Below are 23,416 nucleotides of genomic sequence, written 5' to 3'. Positions count from 1 at the left end.
TGTACTTTTCGCGGCTGTAGCCATGCACGCTGCTCTTTCTATGTATACCTATATGTCTTTCAATATTGGGCAGATGTGATCGAATTTGAGTAGAGTGTTTTCAAAAAATTCTTCCAGATACTTATTGTTCGTGTATTGCAGTAGAATCTTGTTGAACGATCTCCCACATAGTCCAGTAATCGATGAAATTTATGCGCGAATCGAGAAATCACGAAATAATATGCAGGCACGTTCACCGATCCGATCACCGTCGCGAGTAAAGTCGAACTGACGGATCACACCTCTCGTCAATGTCGTCACATTGGTAGAGGTTGCTGTCCGACCTCAACTGTTTCCCATGGAAGTTGAAATTTCTCAAAGCCAGAAATAATTATATATCGCAATGTCCATTGCAAAATCTGTACTTTTCGCAGCTGCAGCCATGCATCCTGCTCTTTTTACGTATACCTATATGTCTTTCAATATTGGGGAGATGTGATCGGACTCGAGTAGAGTGTTTTCAAAAAATTCTTCCAGATACTTATTGTTCGTGTATTGCAGTATATTCTTGATGAACGTTCTTCCTCATATTCCAGTAACCGATGGAAATAATACATTAACATAGGTATCCCATGGCATTTTAATAGTTTATCCGTCCGATCCATCCTCCGACTTTGGTGAACGTCGTTATTGAACTCCATTACTTTACATATCTTGAGAATTCCACATTACTTTATTTTATATATTTATATATGTGGAAGGAAGGGAAGGAAGGATTTATTCAAACATTTCGAGTTACATTTAATTTTACATTGTATCAAAGTATTACAAGATAAAGAAATTCTTGTATCTAACTACTTAGGATATTTGACAATCGCAGCAATCGCATCGGCTCTGTTCTCACCAATTATCAAGCCTCACTAGGAGGAGGTTGCAGCGTTTCGAGGCCCGTAGAGAGACTGCCTATTCATGTTTTATTCAGAGAATCTAATGACTCAAATGTAATAATTATTAATAAGAGAAGATTCATAAAACACATACGAAATAGTTAAACTTGAGAAGCGTAACTTGTATCCAAAACATTAAGCATCTCGAATGATTGTGAAATTAAAGAAAAAATAGTTTAGAATGTTTAAAACGCGATACTAAAACTTTTATCTAGAATTTAATACATATATATATATATATATATATATATATATATATATATATATATATATATTGCATTTTTCTGCGCGTATTAAACGAGAAGTATATGTATAATTTGGAAGCACACGCATAATGTTACTATGCACGAGTACTAACAATAAGTATGCATTCGTGGTCACTGTGTTCGCTACAGCAATCGTTTTGTTCGATAGCATGTAGAAAGATTGAACGAACTGAAAAATTTCACTCACCGTTCGTTGAAAACAGTTTCACCGCTATCTCTGCAGACAGGCATCCCTCTTTAGCAGTAGCCCCCGATTTGCAGGCCAATGACCATGGGCCGATCCAGAGGGAGGCGATAAGGGCGCCCCCCCCCCCCCAAGAGTAATAAAATAGAAAAATATTATGACATTGTGTATTATTCTGTATAAATAATTATTGTAAATTTAATTATTTAGGCTATAGTATCAGATAGAGATATTAAAATATAAGTTACAAGCAAATTTTAAATCTTGTAAAAAATGGTTAAAAAATGTACTTATGTACTTTTACATAATTCACCCCCTCCAAGAAAGGCTTCTGAATCAGCCTCTCTAGGTGGCTCGGCAGCTTCGGGGGATGGACGCGGGTTGAAACCCTGACCAGGTCCCCAGCAAGTCCAGGAAGTCCAGGAAGTCCAGTAGGTCCAAGTGGCTCGGCAGCTCCAGAGTCTCCGGAGGTCCCCCAGGCCCGAAGAACCGACGACGACTGAGTACATGGAGCTCCGTGAGCTCCTTATCTAGACTTCGAGAAACCATGTCCCCCGATCAAAACAAGGTCGACGGTTAATTACAATTGCGAAATCCAACGAATTCTTCGGCAAAAATGGATTTTCTGCTAAAATATCCATTCCAGTGGCTATTGCTATGATAAATAATATTAACAACATTTACACTAACCGCCCAGTAGAAATTATTATTAACTACGATCGATAGAACTTGAGATATCAAGCAATTAGTAACATTTGATTTTGGATTTGCAAATGATTTTCCACGCCGAATGAATTCTCTTTTATTCTCAATGTTTAATTTTTCGATACATTAAAATTAATGCTTATACATATCACATAGTATTATTTATAATGTATAAATACATTTTAGTTGAGCTTGGTGTAAATGAATAGTTGCAGGAATATTTGGAGAAATATGAGTGACATACTTGTTTCTCCCCCTTAGTTACTAACATCGACGAAGTATAGGATAGAGCCACGGTATTCTATGAAATACTTTTTGGCAGGCACAGCCACGGACTCTACAATCGCATTGCACACGATTATAAAAGCACTTCCTGTTTTTAAACGTCCTTCAGTTTCTGAAAAAGTCTTCCAGGTAACGGGTATATCTCAATGGAATCCTGTTAAAAGGCCTCCACATGGTCCAGTAATCGATGAAATCGATGCACGAATTGAGAAATCACGAGATAATATGCACTATGACGTGCACACACTTCACTGAACCGATGAATTTCTCAGCGCTAGACAAAATTTTATTTCCCAATGCGGGTTTCAAAAGTAACTCGACTTGCAGTTGCATCCATGCACACCACGACACTCGTGCATCATGCAAGCTTCTGCGAGTCTTTTAAGAATTAGATTTTACTGTAAATTTTAGTGTTGGCCGTAAACTCGGAGCAAGTAGAATCCAATTATTATTACTTCATTAGAATGATTAAACAGTGCATTAGAAAGTTGCGGGAATGTCAGTAACAGCGTGAATTTTTTTCTACTACACGCAAAGTACTAATAAACAATGTCATCTTGCAATTTATAGCTTGCACGGGCTTTGAAGAAATACCATTTCTGAGCGCCATAGTGTCTTGATCCACGAAATGGATTTTCGGAGAGAAATCCGCGTGAGTCGTTGACAAACCGAGCCAAAGCATAGCGTAGCAAAAGTCTACATAGATGTCAAACTCTCTCTCTAAACAAGTCACACGTATGCAAGTAGGCACACACCTTTCAGCATTTCACCCATTTCAGAGTAGTTGCTGGGTTGGATGCTGTTCATGAGCAGATGTCACTACATTCAGACCCAACTTATGGCTCGGTAATACAGTTTGGGTGGCGATACGACATCCATAAGGTTATAGGTCTATCCTATACCTCGTCTGTGCTGCAACTTATGCTCTACCGATAAATTCACATACGTATGCTCTACCGATAAAGTCACAAGCCCGTATACGACAACTGCTTCTGGTGCTTGCCACTACGTGGCGCAAATATTTGGGAATTCGATGCTAGATGGGAAATCTTTTAACACGCCATTTTAAAGTGCAGTGTCATCAGCACGCCGTATAACGTAAATTAAGCGTGTCGGGGTTTCATATATTTATCAAAACAAGGCACGTTTGTTTAAAGAATCGAACATGTCAGGAGGTGCGCTCTTTGGAAATAATGCGTCTCGCGGCACATCCAAAAATTTGGTCGAGTTCAAAGCCGGGAAAATGACCATGAAAGGGAAAATGGTTTATCCAGATACACGAAAGGGCCAACTTTACGTTTACCAATCTGACGACTCATTGATGCATTTCTGTTGGAAAGACCGTACAACAGGGTCCATTGAAGATGTAAGAACACTTATCCCCGTCATGTTTTATTCAAGTGTAAAGTCCGTGTGAAATTATATAATTCGTTAAAATTCTTTCCTTCGAGTGTGCAACGATTTCCATAAATGACCTTTGTTTTTCTGCAGGACCTAATTATCTTCCCCGATGATTGCGAATTCAAGCACGTGCCTCAGTGCAAAACTGGAAGGGTATATTTATTACGATTCAAGTCATCGAACAAAAAGTTCTTCGTTTGGCTGCAGGTGAGATAATTTTTAATGCTCGCAGTGTTCATAGCCCGATGGCCTCGTATACAAGGCACAGTGGCTCTAACTTGCAACAGAATTCTACGAGTGGCCTCGTGTAATATTCTATTATTATTATGCAATATCTTAATATTTTGAGTTTAACTGTAATTTTCATTGTTAATTATGCGAAGCATTCAAGCTTTAAGGGACTTAAAAAGATAACGTTGCCTGATAATTACATGGATGAAACTTTCTATAGGAAATACTTATATCCCTTATTTTCCATTTCATCTTTATACAGGATCTGAAAACGGATAAAGATGAGGAGCATTGTAGAAAAATTAACGAAATTCTTAATAATCCACCAACTCCTGGATCGCAAAGAAGCGACAATACAAACCCTGAAGATCTGCAAAATATATTAAGCAACATGTCGCAGCAACAACTAATGCAACTGTTCGGCGGCGTAGGACAGCTCGGGGGTCTAAGTAGTTTACTCGGCACGATGAATAGACCTCAGGGTGTACAAAGCACTAAAGCTTCTACGACAACTACGTCCCCTAGAGTTGCTATAAATGCTCCAAGATCAACGACGCAAATGGTGTCTTCGCCGGCATCTACTAACGATAGTTCTAAACCAAATGGTGAGTACGTCTTTTAACAGAATTAGTGTCTGCTGATTCACACGAATATTCGCCTAGGTGACAATAAACCATCGACAAGAACGCCAGCTCCGTCGACACCTGGGGCAACGACGAGAACCAACAACAGAATACAGCTTAGCGACCTTCAGAATCTTTTATCAGAAATTCCAACACCAGCAGGAGCGGAATCCGTTGTTCAGGTAATATCTTGTTCCCTTTAAATAGTTATATTCGATGTATGGTACATTTGTAGCTTGTTAATCAGTTTCTTTATTATTAAACTGCTTAATTGAACATTTTATTGTGACCTAATAGAGACTTAGAATATGAATAGTTACAAGGTGATGCTTGACGAAATAAAATATTTCAGGTATGATATAGTTTAGGAGCGCAGCAACTATATCATTTTTCACGTCGATCAATTTTTATTCTTAACATTCGCATTGAAATCCACACCTTTTAACAACCTTCATTCTTCGTTTACTCTACACTGATTTGCGGTATCAAATATATCATTAACAATGCTAACAAATAAAGAGTTCGGACAGTTTTTAGTGTTACTTTAACATTTAAAAATACGCATGAACAACATATCGATGCTATTGGGATACTGTAATTATCAGAAATAACATTTGAATGAAGTAAATATGATATTAAATTGAACAAAACAAGAGATAGCATGGCCGTCTGTAGTACAGGCCGGACAGTACGATGTTGCAACATCGCATTTCGAACAACCATCAGTCTGATGACTATGTTCCGACCGGTACCAGAGCCGGCCGTGACATAACGCGCGAAAGGCTTCAGACAAAATTCAAACAGGACTGATGACAGTGTTGCCAAATTCACTACGTTCTGGCCTGTACTACAGACGGCCATGGAGATAGGGAAGGATTACTAGATGTATACCTAGGCCCCGAAGTTGCACCGCTAATATTTAACTGTTAATATCCCGCGAACGAAGCCTTGGATCCTAAAACGGTAAAGGACTTTTCGATGTCTTCTTGCATCATGATACTGCATGTTCCGGATTGTCCTTCAATTCTGGGACACCCTGTATATTATATTATCGGTATTTATCGCAAGGAAACGAGGATGAAATTTAACGCACACTTGCTTAGTCACGTTTTCCAATAATGAAGAAGTAAATCAATTATATATTCTCATTCGCTATTTGTAAAATTCTCCCGATTTCCCGACCCAGCAATTAAAGCAATTACAGAAGTATAGCATGTAAGTTGTTATCACAGTAATAAATATTTAGAATGATGCTATTCATATTTAGAGTGATTATTTTTTTATAGAAAATAAAATTGTTGTGAAAGATACCACTATGTTCTGCCACGCGCGTATTATTAAAAATATTACAAATAGAGGTATGCGAAAACCCGAAAATTGAGTCGGCACTCTCTAGAATGTCCAGGATTCCCGAAAGTGTCAGGATTCGTATTATTAGGATTGACTGATGTTTGTACTTCAGAAAATCAACAACGTCTCTGCACTTTTTCTTACCAAACGACAATCGGGACCGCGGAGTTTTCGGGAATCTCGATACTTTCGGAATCCCGAAATTTTCGAGTTCTCGCACACCTCTAATTACAAATCAAAGCATACTAATACACATAAAAATTGTAATGCTAAGTGAGAAAGTACCCACGACTTTGTTAGAAGCTTCGTAGTAACTCCTTCCTTAACTCTCTTGTATTGAATTATAAATTTTATTTGTTATTATCATTACAACGTTAAAAGCTTGAAAAAGTCATATACATACATATCTTCATGCATATCTTTAAAAAATGATGTGTAATGGAGTTCGTAAACATCTTGTGTAAAGCTCATTTTGATAAGATAAGAAACTTCCATTGTAGAGTTTCTTTAAAAGATTTTTATGTTCATAATCGTATCATTATTTCAATCTAGAAATATCACTAAATGTTGTTTACTTCATACATAGTTTAAAGTTATGCATATTTCATGAGAATCCATTGAATTATAATTATTACCGTGTAATACTACTTCATTCAAGGTTAAGTAGTAGTTCGTAGAACCAAGTTATCTGCTTTTTTTCTTTTTCACTAATTCTAGCTTTTCTTACAGCCGTTGTTATCAGGGATAGAATGATATTCTTGATAATGCACTTGGAACAACATTCAGTTTTGTTCAGTATCTTAAAAGTATTGCAACTGTATTATGAAGCATTGCAAAAAGTAGCTTTTCCTTGTGCAGTTTTGTCTTCTTTGTGTTTTAAAAAGAATTTCGTCCACAAGCATAAACATAAACGTTTAATAACTTTTAATTCATTTTTTAACAGTGAGTATTCACATTATATTCCATAATATGACTGTGAAACTTTCAATAGTTAATATTAACTTTTCACGACAATGCTATTTCCGAGCTATACAAAATAGCATTTAAGGGGGAACAACACCTTGAAGTCCCGAAAAAAGCGCATTTTTTTTTAATTTTATGTTAGATATCAGGTTTATGGAGATTGTGGTTTCAAAGTGGGAAACCATCCGATCGTGTTCGACACGTCGCGCTCTACGGCGACCTCTATAACTTAATTAAAACTGTATATTTTGTCACACAAAAATTCTAAAATACTGTCCACTACATGCACATTTAAACCCCATATCAATGACTTTCCTACGAGGTATGGATATCTAACATAAAATTAAAAAAAATTGCACTTTTTTCCGGGCTTCAAGGTGTGGTTCCCCCTTAACAGATCCTTTATTTTCTGTTAAACTATAATCAGTAAGGGCTTCAATTATTTACAAAGAAGACAACATTATCTAATAAATATTGCACAGTCGTTAATAAATTGTGCAAATACATAATACATGCAAACAGACTTCTTGTTCACTTCATCTTCTTTTTCTTAATGTATTTCAATGTGGTTGAATACGTCATTGTGCATAATAACAATAAAAAAAAGGCAGTCATATATATCAATAATATTGAATTTCAGACTCTAGCTATGTAATGTTGTGTAAATCTTTTTCATGTCGTAGAGTCTGTGGTATCACCGGTAACTAAAACGTAGCGTACACTAAAAAGTAATATTATAAGCTCAAAGGACAGAGGCATGGTTTTTTCATTATTTAATAATGTTTTCCACACGAACTTTTCCTGGCTGTCAGAGGCTCTGGCTCTACTGAGCAGTTGGGGAAGTTTCTCTGGGATTATTTGTTGTTTTCGGCCACCTACAGCACAGCTTATTGTCCGGCAGAGGGGCGTAGCAACTGAGCTGAACCATGCCATCCGTGAGACATTCTCTGCATCGGAAAGTTGGGAGCGTGCATTGGGCCCACACTTACCACCAGGAGATCACCTGAGTGGCGCAATATGTTCTCCCCAGTTCTTCCAGGCGCTATCAATGTTCTGGTCTGCTTTGCAGTCAGGTCAAGCGGGACCTGTTATCCGTCAATTCGGCTTGGGATCGGATGCTGTCAATGCCGCAGCCAATGGAAATGTTGAAGAGTTCTTCACTGCTCTTGAGTCTGAGGCTAAGACTGGCCAAGAACAAACGCAGCAAGGACAAGAGGACAAGAATACAAAGCAAGCTTCACCAACATCTAGTCCTGATAAGAAAGACGATGACGACGAAGGAATGGCTTTAGATTAAGAGAAAAGAATTTAAAAGAGTCTGATTTCGGCTATATTTTCATTTAGAAGATATTCAATGTATTATGTTATAATCATTTATGTATAATAAATACTTCCTTAAAAAATAATATACTTTATTACAATTCGAAAGTACTGAAATTTATCCTTTCTAATATAAATATATGGAATACAATAAAGTTTCCAAGTATGAGATATTTCTGGATTTGTATGATAGGAAGGAGTTAATAAACAATGTTACAAACTAATTAGAATTTATTGGTAATCTAGTAAATTCCTTACTGTTTTAATGAAATTTACTTCAATACATACTGCAATTATCTCATTTATGTAAATTTATTTTTAAAAAACAGTAATTAGTAATCTATATATTATAAAATACAATTATGTATCTGTTTTAATGACATGTAAAAATTTATATACCGAAAATTAAGGAAAAACATACTTGCTAAACTTTAAAACATTTTTTAAATGCATTACATTATATCAAAATATTTTCCAATGTTATATGAAACTGAATAGATAACTAAACAAATTTGATGGCATTCTTCGATTAACCAGACAAGAAATTGAAAATCAGGTAGGTATACTTTTAGGCCGGTATTCATAGTCGCTACTTATTCTTAAGCAAATGCTTAAGCAGGCGGCATCCTCTACTAACCTAGTAGCTAATAAAGGATGCCGAATGCTTAAGCATTTGCTTAAGAATAAGTAGCGACTATGAATACCGGCCTTATTTTTTCTTAACTATTTAATGGTGGGAATGTAATTAACCAATAGGAGTATTTTGAATATGGCGCACAAACATGTTATTGGATAATAATAATAATCGATATAGAACGTCATTTATTTTGAACACTTATGTTTAGAGGGGGAAACTTTGAAAAATAATCATGAAAGTGGCATCTACATTGAGCTATATAATTATATAGCTCAATGGACATGTATCATGTGTCTTTCAAAGTAGGTTTAGGGTAAATCCGGGAGACGCGGTCGGGCTGGAGAGTTGGTCGAGTGGCTATATTCAGACTCTACATCTGTGTACATATATGCAAAAGTGTGTTAAGTTTCAGAAAAATTAAATCTCTAGGAATCAACTGTTCCGACCAACTCTCCAGCCCAACCGCGTCTCCCGGATTTACCCTAGGTTTATTATTTTCTGTGCTACATGTCACAAGATGGCGCTTCAAGTTATCACTTATTCCGGCCAATGAACTATCGTCTCTCGTCTTTCAAACTATAATTAACAAAATATAACTTCAAAACATACACTAAGGGCCCAATTTACATCACACACTTACCTATAGGATACACGACTGGTATTTCGAAAATATTCATTTGGTAAACACAACTTTAATTTAAAACTATGAAAAGGAAATGGAAAACATTTGGGCATGCCCGATATATTAGTTGCTAGCCATAAATGTGTCTCATGTGAAAGGCCCTTAAAGTTGAGTATTTCCTACTGGACATCCAAAAAATATTAGTAGGTATATTTTAATATCGAAGGTTCAAGAGTCCCGTAAAGGCGTAAACACTTGACCAGTAATTATAACTACGTGATTTTGAAGATTAAATTCTTTCAACAATCACACTATAGAAGCGGTACTTGCGTTAACAGAAAAATTGATTTTATTGGTTTGTGATCGACAGCACTTTCAACCATGGCACACGAGGACCTGAGTTCTACAACAATTAATTGTTCAACTACATTATTACAAAATAATGAACAACGAATCGTAAATTCGATTACGGTCGCGTGCCATCGATTAATGGTCGCTTCACAGAGTTGGTCCTTTTTTCCGGCGAACATTTCTACATTATTTCGTGAACATGGTTTAGGGCATAACCACACCATAGGTTACCGCGCGGTCTAGATGCTACACCATATCTATTTCAATGATTTATTTATTTTAGATATTTTAAATTCATCATTTGCGATTCATCGTTTTCATTTTCATTGAGTGAAGTCACTAATGTATAAATGACGTGACAAAAATAATCTACTGATATAAGAAAATCGGCGTATGCGTTTATACTTTGTTACATTTAACGAACTGTGTTATTTGGGTAATCATGTGCAACCTCATGTTATTAACCTAATGTCTAACGCCATGATGCCGCTCCTTGATACTTAATGCCCCCCTAGATAATTTAAACACACTGCCCTAAACCATGTTTACGAAATATTGTAGAAATGTTCGTGAAAAAACAAAGGCCAACCATGGGAAGTCGAGCACTAATTGAAGGCACGCGGCCACAATCGAATAAGCTATGTGCATAGACAGGAATTGTGATTTTTTAGAAATAGTCAGGCAGTTACTTAAATCTTCGAAATAATTACTATGGAGTCGGAAAAAGAATCGACATGGTCGCTGAGGGAAGTTTCAGGAACGAGAGTCCCTACTCTCTGCCCTGCCCCAACCGTTACTGGACTCCTTCAAATGAAAATATTAGAATATTTTACGATTTTACAAATTTTACGATCACTTACAATTATTATATACATATATTTTATATGCCATGTACTTAATAAATTATCACCAACATCAATATCAAGACGCACTGTTATTCGTAACATCTATAATAATATCCAAAATAACAAAAATAACGAGTACATACATCAAATGCAGAATAGCAAACAGTACGCAATATATTATTCATATAAAACATTAATTTAATATTAGGACGTGGGTGGGAGGTGCTTCAAATCAATCCTCTCTTACAATAGCTTTCAAGTCAATCTGATATTTTAATTATTATTTACCCAGTGGACTGAAAATAATTAGACTTATAGAAAAGTACAAATATTAATCATAAATAAAAATTTTCCCAAATTATTTGGTCGGTTCTTACGCAACCGGTAGACCACATGGGGGCCTTTCTTTGTCCTGCTATCACCAAGGATACGGAGCATTAGAATCTGCGTCGTAAATTTAGAAACAGTTTCTTACAAACCATACATTTTTATCATTTATATAAGCATTGTAAATTTCTTTAGAACAGACGAACTTAATCTTATTTTCCTTAATGGGAAAGCAAACGTTCTTTTAAAACCATCATGTAAACTAAAAGATGAAGAGATTTAATATTGATTATTTACTATACATAAAATGTGTAGGTACACACAACAGACAATTGAACTACATGCATTAAACGAAGAGACTCAATAAGCGTCATATGTATCTCATTGTTTGTAAACAAGTGCATGCGACGATGGCACCTCATTCTGTTTACTAGCTACAATCCTGACCAGACGGGGCATGCGCAATACCTAGTGAATCGAACAAGTAGTGGGGGTATTTCCACGGATGTTGATCGCTGATTTGGCGAATGTTGCTAAAGCTCGCCCGGTGAATTTTGTGAAAGACTTACACGTATTCTCTGCATAGCAAATGTAGCAGCGTGCTGAAGAATTTTTCAGCGGGGCCTGCTGCGCATGGGAATCAGTGTCATCGTAAAATAACCGCGAGTACCGTGACAATATTATTGTGTGATAGCGCTACTACAAATAAAGATGGAGAAAGATTTCACTGTGTGCGAGCGCACTCGATATACACGACCACTCGGATACATTCGACATGTTCGTGTACAATGGCAACCTTGACACTTGGTGATCGTTTTTGGCGGCTTCGTTTCGCTTCTACTGAAACCGTGGCTGGGTAGATCGCGTCGCGAGTGAAAGCGGCGGTGACCATTCTGTTCAATTTCCGGAGCTCAACTCTACAGAAACATTGGAAGTGTTTCGCGTTTCGAAGTTACAATACGTTACAATCCTATTCGTTCCCGCAGTTTCTTTCGTTTGTGGCAAATTCGAGTGTAGATTCCCTTTTCTACGGAAATAATTCACAAAAGGACTAACACGCCAAATATTTTGCGCGCATACCCGAGATCTAAGGGAAACAAACGGTTAAGGTTAGATAATAAAGACAGTATCGATAGTTTGTCGTACCTGCGAGTAAATCGTACACAAGTATGGTGTACGGCCTTAGGGAAATGCCATTTGTACGAATTTTCCTACGGGTTCGTTACTAGTAATATTTTGTGCTTGACCGATCCAACGACCTAATTTTTTCTCACGATCAGAATCAATGAAATCAAAGTACACTATTATAAGTACGTGCTAACAAGTTGTGTATTTACGCGATCGTAAACAGTTGCATATATTCGCCATACACTTAAACGAGCTATCAGTAATTTTACATTTCCGTACGTAAGATTACGTTCTTATTTCACTTAGATTTCTTATATGAGTGAAACCTTTTCATACAGGAAAGATTACTCCTTCGAGTTATACGAAGTTTCATTTAAAGAACAACGGTATCGGCCCCTTCAGTACGATGCACGCTTTAGATAAGAATGGCGAGGCATTTGCAACCCAGTAGGGATTTAGCCGATGACGCCACAAAAATATATATGTAAATAACAATGCTTACTTATCGGTTATTTATGTGAGGCACAAAGTAGAATTTATACACCCTTTTTATATGAATGGCACGTATTTTAAGAAATAAATAATACATCACATTGTGTATGTGTCTAATGTATTTAATTCTTTTATCATTCGTTGTAAAGTCTCTAGAACAATCAGATCGTATTACTATCTCGACAAAATAGTACGTAAAATTTCGACAGGGAAGTACGTAAAATACGTCACTCTTATTCATTCAGAATTGTTCAGAACTAAACATCGCGTTTATGTGCAGCACAATTCGCTTGATAAACACGATTTGAACTGTATACGCGCAAAAAGTTTATTAGTTGTTCCATCATTTTTTGTTTACCTTAAATCAGTGTATAAACATCCCCATTGATCGACATTTGTCACAGATGTAGACCTTCGAGTACCTTACATTTCGACACGATTCTTCTGTACGCGGGATTCTTGACTCGTATCGTATTCGTGAAAAAAAACGCGTTCGTAGTAAACGGAAGAAGAGCATGAGTTTTAGTACAAGTGTAACTTTACATGGATAACTAAATACTGGATGCGTGTGAATCGTTTCATCGTAGAAGATGCAGTACATTACCGTTTACAGTGCAACATACATGTAACTGTTACATAGTTAACGCGCAGATACTACGCCGCAGTTTGTATATAAAAGAAAGAGACTATGTTCATGTGAAACGAATAACAGTGCGATTATCGATTTCACGTATCCTTACTTAAATCCCGGCTCTACGAAATAGGTGAGTGTTTTTAACAATTTATATATTTTCGTTCGAACACCGTGCATCGCGGAGTTATTTTTGTAATTGAATTGTCTTTGTTCTCGGGAAACAAAAGTTACGTTTTTCGCCGGTGAATAAAATTGTAGTTCTACTTTTTAACTTTTAATCATGAATCAAGTAAAAATTGTACGGACAAAGGTTTTCATCGATTTAATAAACCACACTGAATTTATAAACTGGGATTAATGAAATTGATTTATTAATAAATACATGTTGTCGTGAAATTTGTTATTTAAAAGAGAATGTTGCTCATTTCTTTGAATCTTTTAACCTTTGGAGGACCGGGCTGGCCACTACAGTGGCCACCTAAGAATTTGGATACTTTGCCGGCCATTTTGGTGGTAGTTATATATGCATAAATTTTAAGTAAATAAAATTTACAATTTCAATGAAATAATCCCGGCCCTCTAAAGGTTAAACATGATTCATTGCTTTATTTTTCGTGATTATTTATGACGAGCACGATCGCACGTTCATTAAAAAATAATCCCTGAGATTAAAGATCGATTATGTGCATTCGAATTAAAAAATCGATAATTACGGAAAAATGTGAGGTAACTTATGATTTCGTGCGTATTTGAACAAATTGTGTACATTGGAATTTAAATACGAAAAATTTTGAACTGTCGACCGTTCACTTTCGATCGCCAAATTAAGATTCGAGGACACGTGCAAACGGCTCTGCTGAAAATTTAAAGGAAACGGACATCGGGCAAGGTCGATGGAGAGGTAGTAAAGAAAGACCGAGAATAAAGGGGGGTGACATATGCACGCACAAAAGGTGCGGGAGAAGGGCAGGAGACGCGCAAAAAAGAAATAAGCCAAGGGGTAGGCAAAATGAATTAGAAGTTCGGATCTTGAAATGCAATTTCCGGCGAATATTCAAACTTTTAAATCAGTTCCGAAATTAAAAACTTTTCACGTATCACTTTTTAACATATTAAACAAAGGATATAAAATTAATAAATTTAGGGCGAATTCCACTTACGCTCAAATCGCCCGCAACGCCCGTGGTTCTCGTTTCAAAATTTATGAAAATCTCTTGAGATACGGAAGAGAAATCTGTGAAAAAGGCATTATCGGAAAATACAGGTTTTTAAATATAAATTACGACTCGAAAACAGGAACATATAATTTATGATATTCATTTTATTCCAAAAATGGAAAATCCCTACGGTCGTGGGCGCGGGCAAATATTAATCATAGAAATAGAAGATAGGCGTGCATAAATTTTATTTATATATTACACTAACTATGCAATGAGAAATCACAATTAATTGCACAACATTTCCAGTGTAACTATGTAAAGTCACAATTAGTATACACTTTCAAATAAAATTAGTGCTATATGCGAAGTGCTATATGGCATTTGATTTCTGCAATGAGAATATATTAGCTTTACTACTCAGCATCGCCCGAAATTTAGATTTTGATTTTATAAAAAAAAAATTTTTTTTATGAAAATAGTCGCATTTGTCTGGATTAGTAAGACATAATGAGCTGAGGCTCATTTCGTGATCCTAGAGTTTATCGTTCAAAAGTTTTTAGGCAACAGACAAACACACAACATATAAAAGCTTTCTGCTTTATATATTAAGATGTAACTGATTTTTCAATAACATTTTATTGTGTTATACGTTTTATTACATTAAAAATACAATGAATCGATACATTCAATTATAATGAACTTTTCACATGAAAGCCAATTTGTACATCTTCGTATTTATTGTACGAAAAAATCTCACATAAAATTACGAAATTAGTATCGAGCGCCACTGCAAATAATGCAAGTAATATAATGATGTATTTAAAATGCTTGAAGGCATTTTGGTGTAATGTTGCCTATATAGATACCTGTCGATCGTAACTTGATTTTCTAGATCCTGCGCTATTACCATTTAATGCTGCACGTGTATAAACTAGGAAGTACAGTATTCTTAAACGCATGTTAAGTTCATTCGACAGGTTTTATTGTAATAAATCTCGAGAGAATAAATGCAACGAAAACTGTTCCAATTACAAAGCAGGCAACGAAAATATACCACGTTTCTTCATCGAAAACGTCTGTAAAAGCTGGAACCTGATTGTAAAGGGTGTCGATAAGTTTGATACTATAATTTTTACTATTCGACACATGATTAGCCATTTTGGGATGAATTTGTTTTTGCACTAAAAAATTCAATTGTTCCCTTTAATATAAATCTTTGCTCTGGCGAAGACAAGTAATTAAACAGTTGAATCTTATTGCGAAGCGTTATTAAGCACAATTGCAAAGATATCTGTAAAATAGTAAACGATAGAAACGATTGAAAATATCTCTGAACCTTTGTTTTCCTCCTTGATACTTAAATGCTGAAAGAAATCAAAGTACAGTTTTGTTTCGGGGCTGAAATTTTCCGTGGTGTTCCGCAAGTGAAGAGAAAGAAGAAAATTGGTCTGTTTCGAATAAACGACGAGGTCGATTCCACTAAAGATATTTTATTGTTCAACCAATTTCTTCCGTAATGTTGAAAAAGTAACTGATGTATAAGCAAGCTATTCTGCTGCGAGTAAATTTATAAGTATACTCCTCTATGTTTGCTTCCTGGTTTAATTTTATGTTTGTTCTTTCGTTTCTTCTTTTTCTTGTCTGCGAGTGCTGTTTCGCTTCCAGTTTCAGGCTCAGATGCAGACAAAGGCGTGATGTGTTTGTTGTAAAGTTGCAAAATATTCAGAGACGTCAAGTTTGCACTTTTGAATACCACATTATCACCTGATACTAGAAGACAGACACGCAAGAATATAACATCACACTTGTCTTAGAAAAATGTCTTTCTTTTACAATACTGTATTTCTGTCTATTTGCTTCTACTTATTTTAATAATACCGCTGTAGTCAGTCGGTTCAAGTCATTCGTATTAACTATGCTACATTGAAATTCTTTTATGTACTAAAAAGAGAAGACATTTAGCGATTATTATTATTTAACACATTGCACGCTGCTCTTTCAAATAGTCGACTAGAAATCCTGTTTCTGGCAGGAGCGACATGTAATGCGTTAATGTCGTTACGCTTCTAAATAAAATAATATTAGAATACTCACGCAACTTCACCGTGACTTCGGGTTCAGAACGATCAGAGACGATTTTTGGTTTCACAATGCACCGTGGATTTGTCGCAATAATTTTTGGAGTTGTAATGTGAAAGAAAAAGTCTCTGTAAATATAGTACACATATGTATTTTCATTGCAGAATATTCTACTACTCGTACAACTATGAAGGCCCTAATGGCTGGATCCCTTGGGATTTTGATGAAAATTAAAAGAATATTCTGTAGACTATTTCGCGCTAATGCACATTTTATGCAAACAATTAATATTCACCGACGTGGCTATAACTTGCCAGTATTTACATAGAAGTGCGTTTGATCCTAGCGAAGAGCAGTTGTTGCGTAAATGCAAGGTCAGGATTTTTAATCCTATCGCCACCAAATTGTATTTCTTTTACATAAATGTTTGCTTGTAAATATGTATGTATATATTTATATTATACATTCATTGCGAAGAAACCTTCCATATTAAATTCATACAATATTTGTGAAATTAAGTTCTGTGAAATAGTTAAAACAAAAATCAGTAGGAAGTATCTTTAGCGATGACACGATTGGAACTATGACTTCCTTGTTACAAAACGATTGCTCTTCGCTTCCACCCGACACAGTTTCTTGTAAACTCTTTAAACTTATAGACGTTTCAGGGACTAATCTGAATTGTTTATGAGAAATGCACATTAGCACTAAATATTCTGGAAAATTGTCATCGTTGTATCAAAATCCCAGAGGGTCCAACTGTACGGTCTTTTCATAACTTACTATAATGAATTTATTAAGTCTAATATCAATTATTTCTCATACAATATAAAACCATTTAACGTATGTATTGTATTTTATGTCGTAATATGTTGCAGGCAAAATGGCACAAATAGAGCAACTACCCCTTCAAATACCAGACTTAAGTACTCTTCGTATAACAACAGCTGTTTCTATGCTTGGTAAAGCATACGGATGTGGCCAATGCAATGGTAAGTTTTCATGATTATGTGAATTTCTGGCGATTGTGATTGTAATACTCAATTACTACATTTTATGTTAACATTATTCATTAACCCTTCGTTGACTAATCTGATATTGATGCTCTGTACCTTCTATATGCAAAATAAATAGTTTTTTTTCCAGAGCAGTCTTGCACACTATTTTTTCTCTCAAAGTATTATATCCGAACAACAACTCTGTAGATTTTTAGCTTCTAATATTGAAATTTGTAAAAGTTACAGTTTTTTAAAGATTTTCTTCGTTTTTTCTCGACATGTGGTAATCTAGAATTTTTTTTACAAAAACGGTCATGAAATTTCAATCAAAAATTTATTGGACTACATTCTAGAGACTTCGAAATTGATCCATGATTTTTTTCACAAAAATTGGATTTTTTTAGACGAGAATGACTGTCGTTCAAAAATTGCTCTGGGTGTGAGCTACCCAGGTATGTCAAAGTTGATCGAAAAAGGAGGTGTGTCAACGAAGGGTTAAATAAAGAGCCAATACGAAACCGTGTAGAAATTAAAATTACACTTTTTCGGATAATTCCACTTTGCTAATTATTAATTTATAAAAAGAGTAACGTTACTTAACAACAATATAGTCTAGGGAAGAAACTCTAGGAACTATTAACACGATATGCTACAAATTTATAAAAATTATACATAAGTATAGAAAACAGTTTCTTAATAAAGAAATACACATAGTTATTTAGTATGCAAGTTTCAAATATATAGAATGATGCACAACTCTGTATTATAAGTTTACAGTGTTACGGAGGACAACATTTCTTTTTACAAGGAGAGGTTTCCAGGTGTCCGCCACCGATTGCTTTGAGTTTTAGATATGTTTTAGAGGACCGAAAAATAAAAGCAGGTATCTTTTATATTTTGGCCTGTTTGCGTGTTTAGGGGGCGAGACCACCCCTCAAAGTTCATAAGGGGTAGGAAATTGTGTTGAGTAAAACTCCATATGAAAAACATATCCAAAAACCAAAGCAATCAGAAGCGGGCTGATTCTTATGAAATTTGTGGGGTGGTTTCAACCCCTAAACATGCAAACAGGCCAATATAAAAAGACACCTGTTTCGTAGGTATATTTCGGCCCTTTAAAACAAATCCAAAAACCAAGGCAATCAGAGATGAACACCTGGAAATCTTATAACTTTGAGGGGTGGTTTCACCCCCTAAATATGAAAACGAGCTGCTATAAAAAACACGTATATCTTATTTTTCGGTCCTCTAAAACATATCCAAAAATCAAAGTAATCGGAGTCGGACACTTGGGAAACTCTCCTTGTTAGTATCATTTTGGTACACGATATCGTATAATAAAATCACAGGACTTTGAAAATTAGGGTCCCGAGCACCTCTTGACTAACAATCTGCCCCTCATTTGCCGCATATGGGCATACTGCTCTGATTGTATAGCTATAATGTTTTAAAAATTTGTTCTATAAAGTGAAATCAAGCGTTAAACATTTCAAATGTACTCCTAGATGGCACAATGCATTTACTGAACATCTTTTCAAGATCGTTCTCTTTACGGTGCAACTACTTCCATTCTGTTCATGAAAACCAAGCCTAACACTTTCTCACAAGGAAAAATCCCGAACCTGGAAATTCAAAAAATTCTGAGACTTTGTGAATATGTAGGGGATTTCCTCCTGACTACAACGCAATTTTTGTTTGCTGCCCAAATTCACTCTAAGGGGGTGAAATTAACCCCTGAAAATTCGGCTATTTTTCGAATTCTGTAACTCGCGATCTGTAAGAGAAAAGAAAAAAGTTTCAAGACAAAAGTTACTTTTTTCAATTAGGACTATCATTTGGTAACTTACAGTTCTTACATTTCGCGAGTTATAACACAAAATCGGAAAATAGCTAGAATTAAAGGGTTCAATTTCAACCCCTTAGAGTGAATTTGGGCAGCAAACAAAAATTGCGTTGTAATCAAGAGGAAATCAATGTTTGTGTCTATTCCTAAACATGTATTGCACGAAACTTTAAGTATTTGCCGAGATTATCTCCTGACAATACGCGATCTGAATTCTTTATCTTATTTCTAATAGTTGTCCATAAACTAACTTTTATCAAAATAGTTGTATAATAAACCAAAATAAAGGGGGGATCAGAGCAGTGTGCTCCTATAATCAGCACATGTGCCAAAGATTATCGATCACCAGGTGCTTGGATGTCTGATGTTCAAAAACCTGCAACACCTTACTATTTTCATAAAACCAAGAAACTTCTAATTAACCCTTTCGAGCGCTAGACCATTAGGATGGAAATACCTCCTCAAGTTCTGGGACCTGGGCAACAGCCAATGGCTGAACTGTTACCTTGCTAATCGTTGCATGGATTTTGGGAGAACTGCAAGAGTGTGTGAACGCCCAGCTATATAGACTCGTGGTACGAGCTAGTAGGGATGCACGCACAGTCTTGCAGTTCTCCCGCAGCCCAAGCTGTGATTAGCAACATAACAGTTCCACACTCGGCTGTTACTCGGGTCCCAGAAGTTGAATAGGTATTTGCACCCTAAGCCCTGTTACGCACTTGCGACAAGTTGCTGGCAACTTGGTTGTCAAGAGACTGGAAACCTTTGTTGCTCGCCGCGACCAAGTGCATTCGAACTCATATATCCCCATGTACCTAGTGGTCCTTAGCAACTTGTTGCAAGTGCGTAACGTGGCTAACGGGCAGACCTGCCCTAGGTGCATCATTACGAGACCTGATAAATTTCCCAACCACCTCTAGTTTCTGTTTTACGAATTGAGTATTTAAAAAGAAGCATTTTATCTTGCAACGACAACTAGGCTGTTTTTTATATTGTTTGCGAGGAGTAAGGTCTTAAAACATGGCCCCAGCTTGCGCCTAGTGTAATTCATGGTAAACACGGCCTTGAGCAAATTGCAATATTCAGTTACAGACTTATTCATAGTGTCAGCTTTTTGTTCTACTCTGATTTAGATACTGAATTCTCCTCTGACAGAAAGTTTCACATCCGATAAACATTATGCACCAGTAACAGCTAGGGATGGGATCAAGTTCAATATGTACTCATGAGTCCGAGTCAATTCCAATATGTAAGTTTCACTTCATGGGATTCGAATACTACTCATAAGAGCTGGCGTTTCATTCTATATACTTCAAAAGTACTTGGGTTATAAAAGCCGGTTTCGAACCTCAGAAAAAGTACCAGAAGGGTTCGAGAATGTACTTCTAAGTTCTTCGATGTTTGAAAAAATCGAATCTCGTAAAAGTAGTATTCGAACCCTGAAAGACAAAAATCTACATAGCTGAGAATTGCCAATATCGTACCACTTAAGATATTTTTCATTGTATTTCGTATTTGGTACTAGATTGAAGTTAATATTGTAGCTTGATGTTTTAGGTATAGTTTTTAGTTAAAAGGTTTCGAATCTATAAATAGTCAGGGTTCGATTATACTTGCTAGTACCGCTGACGTTTCTCAAAGTTCTTATAGAGAGTTTAAACCTTTCTCGTCAAGGTTCAAGTCTACTTGAAAGTAGTGTTTTTTTCTCCGAAGTACTCGTGGGCTGTTCGAAACTATACAGTCAGATTTGAACCTACTTCCAATATACTTGGTCCCATCACTAGTAACAGCTGTTGTGGCATAGAACGTATTGATCATAATATTAACTATTTGTTCACACAGACTGCATGCGCCGACTAATCACACATATACATTCATAGCACCCTGAGTTCAGTACAAACAGGACATGCAAAAAACGAAATGGAACCCCAAAATAATTGTACTCTGAAATGTTCATAAAGACTGATTCAGGCACGCTGAGTGATTTAGTCGAGTAGCGAGTAATTTAGTAATTTTTCGTCTGTGAACACTAAGATTTAGTCAAGTAGTTCAGTAAAACAATGGTAAATTACTAAATTACTCACTAGATTAAATCACTCGACGCTTCTGAATCAGCCTTAAGAGACATTATAATTACTAATTCAACTATACATTATAAAACGTGCAAAGAAGTATGAAGTAAAAGACAATCTTTTCGAAGTTTCATTTGTCCATGTAATCAACATTATATATTTTTTTTTATCGTAAAATTTACATAATCGCGAACAAAAGATCGAATGTACCTTTCCAGTGTTTACACTAAAAAAAAACTGCGTTACGCATCTATTACAGGTTTCAGTTGAAATAACGAACAGCCTGCTTAATTTTTAATACTGCCCTTTTATCGTAGTAACGACCGTATTAAGCGTTGAAGTTTATTTAAGAACGCGGACATGGACATCGTCTGCTACTAGAAGTTTCATATCGCACATGCGCGTAGTATTGACGTCATCGGATATTAACCAAACCCTCGTTGTAGACGAAATTAATCGTTATTTATGAAAAAGCATGTGTGATTTCGGGAGCAATTATTGATTTACTTCTCGGAATCTGACTACACTGATGATCGAACTGTTGTCAAGCACGATTATCTTAAAGTACATCGTTGAAGTAACATTCAGAGAATTTATAGTTAAAAATAGATGCATGGCTAACAATAGGTCGTATGTTGTTTATTGTAGATTCAGAACAAAAAAGGAAATCGATTCGCTGTGTTAGCAAGAATTGATTAGATTTTTAGTCGAGTGCGTGTAACAACTGAAATCTCGGTGAACTAACCTCGTTTCCATAGCATTGTGAAAGGGATCGAATTTTATGCTGATTGATTTTACCGGCTTTAAGGACAAGGATCTTAAATGCTTTGCGATTGCACTTATAATTCCCTGCGAGCGTGTGCGAGTCCCACTAAGAGGAAGCGACATTTCGGAAATCGAACACACGCGATTGCGTGATATACGTGTCACCAACAGTTGCGACCAGGGTTGCCAGATCTTCAGCATTCAGCCGGAATCTCAGGCTTTGAACCGTTGTCTCCGGCCTCAGGCAGGCACAATAAAAATCGGCAGAATAGAGAATATTAGCGAATTTTTAGGCACGCACTGGCACTGCATTGGTGTAGCATGCCATACAAAAATAAAAAACTATTAAAATCTGTAACAAATTCTAATAAATGTTCATAATACTTTTATTATTATTATTACTCCTTTATACGAAATCATTGGGCGAATTCCACTTACGCCCAAATCGCCCGAGGGTTTCATTAGGGTAGATTTCCTTATACGCGACTGGACGCATCGTCAAGAATTTCAAAGTCGACTTTCTCGAAAATGAAGCGCAATATCAAAAAATTCCATACCTTTTTCTCGACTTATTTACTTGTTATAAGTCGAAAAGAAAGAGTAACTTTTTTCATATCGCGCTTCATTTTCGAGAAAATCGACTTTGAAATTCTTGACGTTGCCTTCAGGGAAATCTAGCTTAATGAAAAGCACGGGCGATTTGGGCAGAAGTGGAATTTGCCCATTATAATGAATTTTATAATGATGCCTGTTTTCTTATTGGTCCTTTTTTCTCTCACCCCCCCCCCCCCCCAAACCTCAATCTTTAACGAAATTGAAATCTCCGGCAAAAGATCAAGCCTGATCTGGCAACCCTGGTTGCGACCCTAGGGGAAATGGTTCTAGTTGCAGTGCCTCCAACATGTACAAAGGATGCATTTGCAATTAGAATGCAATTTTATTACAAGCAGAGTTAAAATGTTACACTATCAATGTTTGAAAAGCAATCTCGTATTTACTGGTATATATACTTGAAGTGTTATAATTTCTCGCAACTTTCGAAGCTTACGAAAAAGAACCTTTAAATAGCGTTGCATTATAATGAATTCAAATTATTGTCGATGTTTCAAGGTTCCATTACAAATTATTTATATCGACGCAGAAATTAAAGAGTTTTTAGATATCGAGAATATCCTGTAATGATCATTACCGATGGCGCCAAATATTATC

At 36.1% G+C, this 23,416-nt stretch overlaps 4 protein-coding genes across 10 annotated transcripts in view; 2 read left to right on the top strand and 2 right to left on the bottom strand.

Annotated features, from left to right (window-relative positions):
* The first annotated feature begins 3,410 nt into the window (after window positions 1-3,410).
* On the top strand, window positions 3,411-8,478 carry Rpn13 (regulatory particle non-ATPase 13). Of its 2 annotated transcripts, none has more exons than XM_076822807.1 (5): window positions 3,411-3,732; window positions 3,858-3,974; window positions 4,261-4,603; window positions 4,661-4,803; window positions 7,836-8,478. In XM_076822807.1, the coding sequence occupies exons 1-5, from the start codon at window positions 3,532-3,534 to the stop codon at window positions 8,229-8,231; spliced, it is 1,200 nt and encodes a 399-aa protein (XP_076678922.1). In that variant the 5' UTR covers window positions 3,411-3,531; the 3' UTR covers window positions 8,232-8,478. The 2 variants fall into 2 exon arrangements, with proteins under 2 accessions (XP_076678922.1, XP_076678923.1); XM_076822808.1 differs by having other exon boundaries at window positions 3,412-3,732; window positions 8,004-8,478.
* Window positions 8,479-11,595: 3,117 nt separating this feature from the next.
* Window positions 11,596-23,416, top strand: part of Ago1 (protein argonaute-1) — a 32,770-nt gene continuing 20,949 nt past the window's right edge. The window contains exons 1-3 of one of the 6 annotated variants that reach the window (XM_076822751.1): window positions 11,596-12,145; window positions 13,244-13,420; window positions 17,408-17,521. In XM_076822751.1, the coding sequence (XP_076678866.1) occupies window positions 17,413-17,521 (109 nt within the window). In that variant the 5' untranslated portion in view covers window positions 11,596-12,145; window positions 13,244-13,420; window positions 17,408-17,412. Of the gene's footprint in view, window positions 12,146-13,024; window positions 13,421-17,407; window positions 17,522-23,416 lie in introns of those variants that run through there. The other 5 variants (XM_076822749.1, XM_076822750.1, XM_076822754.1 and 2 more) reach the window with 5 other exon arrangements.
* LOC143374590 (uncharacterized) lies at window positions 14,430-15,774 on the bottom strand. The gene has a single exon (XM_076822838.1). The coding sequence runs from the start codon at window positions 15,606-15,608 to the stop codon at window positions 15,417-15,419; it is 192 nt and encodes a 63-aa protein (XP_076678953.1). The 5' UTR covers window positions 15,609-15,774; the 3' UTR covers window positions 14,430-15,416.
* On the bottom strand, window positions 15,921-22,401 carry Mrpl53 (mitochondrial ribosomal protein L53). Its single transcript, XM_076822830.1, has 3 exons — window positions 22,188-22,401; window positions 16,545-16,657; window positions 15,921-16,220 (listed from the first exon to the last, which is right to left on the bottom strand). Exons 1-3 carry the CDS (start codon window positions 22,328-22,330, stop codon window positions 16,018-16,020), a joined length of 459 nt encoding a protein of 152 aa, XP_076678945.1. The 5' UTR covers window positions 22,331-22,401; the 3' UTR covers window positions 15,921-16,017.

This window comes from Andrena cerasifolii, chromosome 11 (assembly GCF_050908995.1).
Source record: "Andrena cerasifolii isolate SP2316 chromosome 11, iyAndCera1_principal, whole genome shotgun sequence".
NCBI lineage: Eukaryota > Metazoa > Arthropoda > Insecta > Hymenoptera > Andrenidae > Andrena > Andrena cerasifolii.
The sequence above is the reverse complement of the archived record's forward strand: the minus strand, read 5'-3'. Positions and strand labels throughout refer to the sequence as shown.